Source organism: Spermophilus citellus, assembly GCF_964194105.1.
Source record: "Spermophilus citellus genome assembly, chromosome: 7".
Lineage (NCBI taxonomy): Eukaryota > Metazoa > Chordata > Mammalia > Rodentia > Sciuridae > Spermophilus > Spermophilus citellus.
In genome coordinates, this window is record NC_138188.1 from 153,035,826 (window position 1) to 153,046,484 (window position 10,659).

The 10,659-nt window shown below is 38.8% G+C and overlaps 1 protein-coding gene across 1 annotated transcript; it reads right to left on the reverse strand.

Annotated features, from left to right (window-relative positions):
• Positions 1-9,062: 9,062 nt before the first annotated feature.
• On the reverse strand, positions 9,063-9,554 carry KRTAP11-1 (keratin associated protein 11-1; the record flags this gene model as incomplete). The annotated part of the gene is made up of 1 exon (XM_081302251.1): positions 9,063-9,554. One exon carries the CDS (start codon positions 9,552-9,554, stop codon positions 9,063-9,065), a length of 492 nt encoding a protein of 163 aa, XP_081158377.1.
• Positions 9,555-10,659: the final 1,105 nt, after the last annotated feature.

Sequence of the window (10,659 nt, forward strand, 5' to 3'; positions counted from 1 at the left end):
TATTAGAATCTTCATGAGAGAGAACCATTCCGCAATTACTATCATATGTTCTATAAATATTCTCTGGATGACTAAATCATTAACTGAACAATTGAGTTAAAGTATAAAGTCATTCCAGTGCCCCCTAATTTTAAAAGTGTCAATGACTTATCAGAGTTACTGGAAACTCCCTTTCAATGTTGTCACCTGAGGTCATCTTATGCATTTCTTCTCAAGGGGATGTGAAAAGTACAGGGAGACAATGAGAAAATAAAGCTATCAAATAAGAAATAAAAGAAGGAAAGGAGTAGGAGGAGAATCTAATCATAATTCTAAACCATCAATTTCCCCATGACCCTGAAGAGACCAGACAGCAGCTTTATAAAATCATTCACTAGATGGAGTCTGCTCAGAAATAAGTTCTCTGAGAAAAAGAAGAAAAAAAAAAGATTGAAAAACTTCTAAAATCCAAAGTGTTTTTGGTGTTTGCATTTGGTTTATTTGACTTTCAAATGTCACATGTCACTTTAAAATCCACAAAGTACCCATTCGAACGTAACAGAGCTCAGTCGGCTGTATTTGTTCATAAATATGTCTTGCCTTTTCAATTAGCATCGTGCTAGAGATCTGGGCAGCCTTGGTGAATTTTTCTAAGAGCCACCGGTATAAAGCATGGCTTAGAGACGTTAATTGAGCAGCAATGTGGAACCCTGGGGCTTGGCAATCTTCATTTTGAATCAGAGAAAAATGTGATCAGCTATGTCTGACCCTTTGCGTCACAGAACAAAATGATGAAAGATGAAAAAAGAAAAAATAAACGTTCCATCAAGGTCTTGCTGCACTGGTTCTTGTACCAGTCATACAGGCATTTCTATTTTCCCTCTTAAGATTCGTGGGATTCTCCTCATCCATATCTTACATTGGAGAAAGAATGGGATCCATCTTCTAGACTGCCCTCTCTGAGGTACTCCTTCCAGTTTTTTCTAAAATGCTTTCCCCAGAATGATAAGTCCACTAGATATTCTCAAATAAAAGAGTTCCATGGTTTCTCTCTCTCTCTCTCTCTCTCTCTCTCTCTCTCTCTCTCTCTCTCACACACACACACACACACACACACACACGAGAGAGAGAGAGAGAGAGAGAGAGAGAGAGAGAGAGAGAGAGAGAGAGAGAATAGTATATCCCTCCAGTAGAGATTCCTGGTACATAGCAGCAATATCAAAGATGTAAGAAGAGTAAGAAAACAAATCATGTTAAATTAAGAGGATCTAAATTTCCCAAAAATTGTCTCTATAGAATCCTTTTTCTATGCCACTGTTAATATCACATCAAACAAGACTTTTGCAGAATTTTGCAGATAAAATACAGGATCTCAGTTACATTTGAATTTCAGATAAACAATAAAACTTTTTAGTGAATGTATGTCCCAAATGGGATATATCTATACTTAAATATATATTCTTAAAAAAAAAAAGATCAAAACCAGCAATAGTGAAAATTAAACACAGCAGAGGGATGGTAGTATCTTATGAATCTGTCCTGAGGAAGCTAGGTACAGTGACCCATGCCCATAATCCCAGCTACTCAGGAGGCTTGTGAGTTCATAACAGTGAAACTTTGTCTAAAAAAAAAAAAAGGTGTGGGGGGGTGCTGAGATGATAAAAAGAACAAGTGATACAGGTGAGTTAAGAAGTGATAGATTTCTCAACTACAGTAGCACACCCTTTGCAAGCACTCACTGGGATGGCAGCTAATACTTACTGTATCATCAAAAGCCCTGAGATCTGCGGGGTCACACAGAACAGGGCAGGGCAGACATCTGGAATCTGTGAGGCCATTGTGGTTAGATAGCCAGCTAAGCCCTCCAGAGTGAACTCACTTCCCCCAGCACACCCTGTCTAGGGTCGCCACACTTAGCACATATAAATAGAAGACTCCTGGTTGCATCTGAATTTCAGGAAAACAACAAATGATTTTTTGCTGAATGAAAAAGGAATAGATGCCCCTTGTCAAACAGTACAAAATCTAACAGTGGAGAAAGGTGCAATAGCCCCGAATGATCTACTCACATATTAACTCACCAGACCTTGAGATTGAAGACAGAGCCACAAAACCTGAACGGTGTTGCCTGCATATTTATAGAAGAAGTCCTCAATTAGAGGTCATTTAGCAGTTCCAACACTGAATTTTCTTGGCCAGGTGAGTCATATCGTAATTCCTCATCCATCATAGGGGAGGGTTGTATTAGTTAGCTCTAATGTCTCTTTTAGCATCATTAATCTTACAAAAGTTGTCACTAGTCGATTACAATAAAGGACAGAATTGCTAATTTAAGATGAAATTGTTTGTCTCACATACACTAGAAGAAAATATAAATTTGTGTATATCTGTTTAATTGACAGAGCTGTTGCCAGGCTCATGCCTATTTTTTTTCAAGTCACAAACAGTTAAATTATTTTTAATTATTGTGGTCATACCAGAATTAATTCCTTTTAAATGAGCAGCAATGATTTGCATCTCAATTTTTGTCTAGAAACATTCTCCTTAGGATTTAAAAACAATGCCTCTTAGAAAGATAGGAATTTTAACACTGTTAACAATCCCTGAATTTATTAGATTAGCAACCAAATGTATTTCCATGCATTCTGTTTTCTAAAGCAGGGCTCTGTTTGTGGGCAGATCTATCAGCTTCATTTTACAGCCCAGCGTGAGTCAGACTTTCACATCTTGCTCTTTCATCCTCAAAACCACATTATGAAGGGTGACAAGCACAGGATGGCTGTTCTCCAAACCATTTCCTCTTCTTCTTTTGCCCACATCCATGCCACATGAACCAGCCTCCTTCCATGTACATGTGGCGGCATAACTGGAAACTTGCCTGTGAACCATGAGCAGACACCATGTGGTCCACCTCCAAAGCTGCTTCATAACAGCTTCCCAGGTGCAATCCCCACACTCTTCAACCTTCTGCAAAAGACAAGAATCCGGAAGAGGCACAAGTGAAAGTACTTATATGCCCAAATCACCTTTCAGAGAACTGCCTGCTAAGCAGGAGCACCCCTTTGAGACCTGATTTGAGCAGGAAATGTTCTTATTGTTTGGCCAGTTTATCTGTTGTAGCAAGGAGCCTTGCCTGAGCTCATACTTGAAGTTGGCATTACTATCCCCATTTGACAAAGGAGGGAACAGGGACTCAGAGAGCAAACCTTTTAATTTACTGTCAGTGCGGTAGAAGTGAATTCAATACCAGACCCTCTGACACCAAGTCTTGTGACTTTTCTCCAACAAGGTTGCCCCTCCTCCAAAACCCTGATACCTAAAAGAATATTATATAGGCTATACACACCTTTCACAAGCTTTTCTTCAAAAAAGAAACGTTTTCCCAACTCATTCCAGAATCACATGCAGAGATAAGGCAACAGTCAGTGAGTCAATATTTGGGCAAAAGCTAACAAACAGAAAGAGTTCTTTCTTTCTTTTCATTAAACCAACTTAAAGATGAATACATCCCTTAATCCCACAATTTATAACTATGACTTTTGTCTCTTTGGTAGGCTTTAGGGGAAATTCATTGAATTTTCTAGTGAGTTTTATTTCCATATCTCATCATTTACCATGGGAAAGGAAGGATGCTCAGGTTATTGAGCCTGTCATTTAAGCTACCAGGTTGGGGTGCTCTGTCATGGCAGTCCCAGCAAACTAATTCGAACAGAAGTGATATTTAGTGTGCAGAGATGATGAGGCAGGAGAGGGAAACCCTGAGATCAGTCAGGGCCTTATCATAATACCTTGGTGTTAGGTAAGAGCTATTCTACTATGTAGGGTTAGAGGAAATGAGAAGAAAAAGAAAGAATTATTATTGCTACTGAGGAAGGAAGAATAACTCTTGGTGTTTCATTAAATGTGTGAAGTTGGATAAGAAGAGTAACACCTGATGATAAAATGTCAGTCCCAGGTGACATGGAAGATGGTAAGTGGCACCACGAGCCAAGAGACAAAAATTGGTATGATAAGAGGTTTTAGCAAAAGAACAGTTGATTTAGCAAAATAGTTTCTATGCCATTATGTAATTGATATATTTCTAAGAACACTTGCAGGGGGTGGGTTGTAGCTCAGTGGAACAGTGCTTGACTAGCATGTGTGAAGCACTGAGTTTGATTCTCAGAACCACATATAAATAAATAAAATAAAGTTTCATTGACAACTAAAAAGTATTTTAAAAACAAAAAAAGAACACTTGCATTACCAATTTTTTTTTCAAAAATATGTTTAATGGAAGAAAAGGTTAGTTTAGGAGCTAGGGTTTCAGGCCCAAATGACAAAGTAATTTTTTATGAAGAAATTTCAATAGTGAACTTTTGTCTGGGGTGGAGTTAATAAGTACATAGCTACATAATCTACACATCACTAAACAAACCCTGCCCTTGACCTCCTCCACTTTTTAATCAAGAGTAATCATCCATCTTTCCTACAGGCACCAACATTATCATTAATAGAATTCTTACCCATCTCATAACCTTTATCATTCATTTTTATAATAAGGCATAGAACAACTTACACAAGGCAATTATGTTTTCCTTTAATAGCTTTTTACCTGTGCTAGTGGGCACAGTTTCCCAATCAAAATTGTTTTATAATAGGAAATATATATTATTTTTTAAAGGGAGATTAAATTTATTCCATTATATTTAGTGGTAAGAATAGAACTTACTTACTCTGTATATGTTTTTAAAAATCCCCAGAAAAACTTGTACACATTTTTTTAAAATCCAGAGGAAAAAAAGTACACAAAGATTATACCAAGAGGATAGAATTACTTGGAGTACTAGACAGCAAAAGTTACACTTCAGTCAGATCCCCAAGGTTTAGTATTTCTAGTTTGTAAATTCATTTTTACCTCCTTTTCTGTGTTTCTAATCCTCTTTATTCTTCCTTCTGAACATTGTCTGAGCATCAGTGTTGGGGAAGAGGGCATAAATCAAACATACCAGTCCAAGTGCACTTGAATAACTCTTATTATGTAATTAGTAAAACATAATAAAATGTCTTTTTCAGATATACATGCTAGATGATAGTAAGAGTGATGCTTCACATATATATAGTGCTGTGTCTCAAATGTATGTACAATATCAGCCATTAGGATTTATTTATTTGATCTCTGTAATTATTTTTCTTTCTTTTTCTATAATTTTTAAAATTTGGGGGGTTTTAGATATACGTAACAGTAGAATTTATTTTGATACATTATACATACATGGAGTATAACTTATTCTAATTAGGATCCCATTCTTATGGTTGTACATGATGTGGAGTTTCACTAGTCATGTATTCATATATGAATATGGGAAAGTTACATCTGATTCCTTCTAATATTAGGAAATATATATTATGAATCATGTTTGATGATAGAACAGATAATATCATAACCAATTTGAGTTGTCAGAATTTCTATGGATCTTATTCTAGGATATTTATCTGCCAATCAGGCTTTAAAATAACAAAGTACATATTATGAGAAACATTGAAACTTGAGATTCTAGTAAGTAAAGGTTTCGGGTTCATAAAAGTAAACAGTCTTTCATGGAAGTATTTACAATTTCCCAAGCACAGGTAGGAGTTTCCTGAAAATTTAAAGAGGTATAACTTTACGAAGGTTAAGGTCAGAGGTCAGAGCCAATCTCATCTCCCTCTGGGTACTTTTATAAGGCACTGGACCGGGGCTGTATCTCACATATCAACCATTCATTCCTATCATTTGATCAAGTTTCTCTATATTCCTTTAAGTCTTCCAAGCTTTATGTCTCTCAGATTTAAAGTCAAATACTCTAGATGTAGATCAAAACTTCAGGTTTTATCAAAGTTTTATAAGAAGCATACACCATAAAAGAGAAAGAGTGTAATGTTCACCACTTACAGAGAACTCAGGTTATGTAGCATTGGTAAGCCTTCATATGCACTGGGAAGGAAAAGTAAAATATTTGGAAGTAAAAAGTGAAACCAGGGGGTCATGGGAAGAAGACGGTGAAGACGAGTGATTCACTTTATAGTAAAGTTCCACTATGAGTGGCATAAGAGCAGGTATCATAGTGGCTTTGTTTACAACCACAAACTCAGCACTCAAGGTACCCTAAGTTTGTCAAAGAAAAGACAAAACAGAAAGAGGGAGGAAGGGAAAGAAGACAGGAAGGAGGAAGGAGGAAGGAGGGGAGAGACTTGGATTTGAGCTCAGGAAGACAGTGTCCTGGAGATAATGGCCAAGAGGCTTCCGTTTGGAATGATAAATTATGGAAAACAGTGGCATGACATGAATGTCACTGAAATGTACACTTAAAAATATATAAAAAGTCAACTTTTCTGATATGTATATTTTGTCACATAAAAAAATTAATCAAACTCCTCTGTGTTCCCGAACTTTCAACAAAGTCTTCTAGACATATAAATTGACTTAGTGAAAAATCACGAAAAGAAAGTGATGTTAAATGCCTAAATTGGAGGAGGCTGAAGAAAAACAGACTATAAAATAGGATGAAGAGCCACAAAATGATCTCATTCTTCTGAAGTAGATGCTTAGAGCCAAAGATAAGACAAAAGTAAGACACTGCCCCCAGCCTCTCCATTAGCACAGTCCCCAGAGATGCTGAAAGCAGCCAGGACTTCCAGCAAGCAGAGGAGGAAGATAAAGCTAATTGAATTTCAGTATCAGGAGACAGGAGGCCTCAGTTGATACCAGGGTTCCACATATATTATTCTAGTATATTCCTGAAAACAGAGGCAGAAGGTGCTATCAGTATCTCTGGTGCACAGATGAGCTGTAACTAAGGCGCAGGGAAGTGAGAGAACTTGCAACCAAATGACGGAACCCACAGAAGTTGTGCTTCTTCCCCAGGGCGATAGGATATTGGATACAAATTACATTTCTAGGCCCTAGGCTAAGAAGAGAAAGAAATCATCATGACCCAATCTTTTAAAAGACTGTTCTCCAAAACAAACTTTGAAACTTGTCAATTTATTATTTAATAAGGCAAAGAACACAGAGAACTTTCTGAGTTCAAGTACAAATAAAATAGCTCTAATGACAAAACAAAAAAGATTCCCCAAACAGAAATGAAAGCAAGAAATAGCTTGGCAAGGCCCCTGCAATGCCTTTGAATGTTCGCACTCCCACTGTAAACAGCCTGAGCGAGAGTTTGTTCTTATCAGATGGTAAAACCTGAGTCATTATTTACTATTAATATATTAATAGCCTATATTTGAGGGTATTTGCCATTTAAATAAAAACAGAAAGAGAAAGCATCTTTATCCTTATGTTTTTATTGAAATCTAGAAAGCCGAAAAACAAAAGAGAAATACATTTTTAAAAAACAGTCTCCAAGTCTCTGAAGAACATGGAATTTTCCAAATCATTTGTGAAATAAACTGAAATAAATAGATAAAAGTCACGCAGCTCAGAGAGGGCCACTTAGAGTCCCCCACGATTTGTATTTTAGAATAAACCAGACATTTTTGAAAGCCAGAGTATTTCTATTAAAAAGAGGGAACATGGGAGCAATGTGAGTAGAAACCACATCTTTCTTTTGTGAGAAATTAAGGTGAATCATAGAAAGCCTTTCTCTGATAATGGAGACCCCTACGGTAGAGTCAGCCAAAGGGAAAAGTTGAACATGTTACATCTGTACAGAAGTCATCTAAACATTTTGCCTCTGAAAAACCATCAGTGAAATAAAAATAAAATAAAATAAAAACATTTTGCACCAGCAACAAGACCCCTGGTCAGATTTCCTAGGAGGCACTGCCCCTGCAGCTATGAGAAGAGGCATCCATTGATCCTGGTATGTGTACCTCACACATTTTTGTTTTCTGTAAAAACCACCTGCTTCTATTTCTCCTTGAGTGATTCTGAAAAGAAAATATAGAAGTGTGTTTCTGGACACATCAGAGGAGAAGGACAAAAGCAAACCAACCAGCAGCCAGCTCTCCCTTTCTAATAAAGGCAAAAGGGGTTATCTCACGGACTCCCCACCCATCAGATGCTTTGTTTTATCAGTGAAAGCAAGAAACAAGATGCTGAGTATTAAAATAGGTCCAAATGTTTCTGAGATTCTCTTTCAGTCTCTCTGACCCACACATACATGAAACTGGTATTGACTGAGAGCGTGCTTGGGGGATCTTCCAATTTCCAAGGGAGAAGAGGATAAGGATGGAACTGCCCTTTGGATGCAATGAATCTCAGGACCTGAGAATCGACTTTTCTTCCTTCCTCCTGCTCCCTCAGTCCCAGCTGATCATGGAGGAATCTTTTCAAAGATTTCCACTGTCATCTTCTGATTAAGCAAGACTCTGAACCTTTGATTGAATCTGAACCTCTAATCCATTTTTCCCTTCTCTTTACAACTCTCTGAAGTACCTTGCTTCTTGGGCAACTTTTCTTTTTCCTCTGTGGAAGTAATTATGCCCCTAAAATTGGGGGGAAATGTAGAGGAAAATTTACCCCCATCAAATTTCACAAACCTCACTTCACCCTGCAGTCAGAGACTCTCTGAATAAATAAAACCGTAAAGTAATCCCTTGCTTGTCTGTGGAACACAATGACTAAACCCATCCTCTAGCTTCAGGGAAAAAAAAAAAAACAGGCCCCAATTCAGCAATGGATGATTCACAGTCAACTAAAACCCTTTAAAGTAAAGAACTCTGCTGAGACATAATGTTTGCAATGCCAACTAATGCAAGTTTATTGAGAAATATATAGTGAGACAAGCTCCCTTCTTCAAAGACGCAAAAGCAGAAACCAGGAGATAGAGCAGCGAGGTCAAAACATGTCAAAAGCATCAGGACTGGGCTGTGGGTGGTAAAGCCTCTGGAAACATGGAGAGGCATCCACATCACCAGGCAACAACCCTTAAAATAATCTTAGTGGTGGCCAGAAAAATTTTACAGGGCCGAAATGAGCTTGTGCATGGTGAGCAGCCAGCAAAGAGCAGTCCATGGGGGTCAGCAATGGAGTTGGCCGGGCAGCATGCTGGGAGATCCTGGAAACACAGCTGGCAGGGCGTGGAGTCTTGATTCACTCACTGGCTCGAACACACTCAGCAAGTTCTTCGGCAGCTGGACACATAGGACTGCTGGTACGTCCTGGAGACCCCACAGGATGGTTGGCAGATAGTGGAGACTCCTCCCACTGGTTGGCAGGAAGAAGAGATGCCGCCCACTGGTTGGCAGACGCTGGAAATGCCTCCCAGAGGCTGACAGCCACTGGACACAAAGGTGAGTGGCCGGCTGCAGGGAGTTGAGCAGGAATTGGAGACACAGGTGGTTTGTCTAGAGCAAGTTACCTGGACAGGACTGGAGATGCAAGAAGTTCTCTGGTAACACGTTGGCTGGCAAACTGTGGGCTCACAGTTGGACTCCTGACAGTGGTCCAGGAGCCAAGAGCCAGTTTGGAAAGAACTGGGCAAATAGATGCCACTCAGGCAGTCAACATCACGGGCTGAAGCAGTGGCGACTGGGGCCACCGGGTTAGCACAGAGTCCTCCAATTGGCCTGGAAGAGCAATTTCTTGTAGAGCAGTTGAAGGACATGATGCTCGATGGCTGCAGGTATCTCACCAAAGTTAGCTTCTGAATTGTGAATGTCCCTTGAGACTCCTGAGCTTTTATATATCCTTGCTAGTGGGTGGGGCTCCCTCTCTGTTCTCCCAACTTCTTTGGCTCATACCCACTTGCTTTAGAACATCTCGTGAATCTACAAGTTAATGGTCTCTTGAGAAGCCTTCCCCCTCATAAAGAAAGTTTAGTAGTTTGGTAACTAAATCATAAGTCTCCTGCACTGTACTTACTCCAGATGAAGAAGGTTGGTTGACAGCTTCAAAGCTGTTGGTCATCCCCTGCCCACGTTTTGTGGCTCATTCATCTTGCTTGCATATGATGAGTGTGAGTCTGACTGCGACACCAAACATGCCACTGTGCTACCGTCACACACTCTCTCCCTTCTGACCAGAGCTAATTACAAGCCCACACCATGTTTGGTTTGTCATTGGCACTTAATATGTTTTAAACATAACTTAATCAGTCACTCTTCCATAGCTAACGGGGCTTCTCATTGGAGAGGTGCCTCCTTGAATATATTTCAAGATGACAAGGACGAGAACTGTCAGGAAAAAGGACACAAAGACTTGTATCCAAAGCAGAAACTGGCTTTTTAAATGATCCCATCTGATTCAAATGTATGATATGTCAAGATCATTGTACTGTCATGTGTAACTAATTAAAACAAATTAAAAAATTATTTTAAAAAAGAGGAAAAAAAATTAATAAGCTGACCAAAACTAAATGCCCACAGGAAGGTTAGAAGGCAGAGGGATCCGTCCTTCGTGTTCAGGCTAGAGACCAGGAGGACCCACCCTTTATGTTCATGCAATCAAGAAAATCAGATGCTAATTAACTGCATTTGTAGCTTCGACCCTTTCTAAATAAATTGGATGAGCTTTATTCCTGAGATTTTTAATCTAATAACAGTGGATAATAGTGACTCGTGGACCTCATTGATATGCCAGTGGAATAGGCTTAGTCGATTTTTAAATTATTGTCATGTTAATTTGAAGGGGTATAGGGTCTTTCTCCCAATTTGCTCAACATATTCAAAACATATTTATTTTCACACGAGTACTTACAGATAGAATGCATT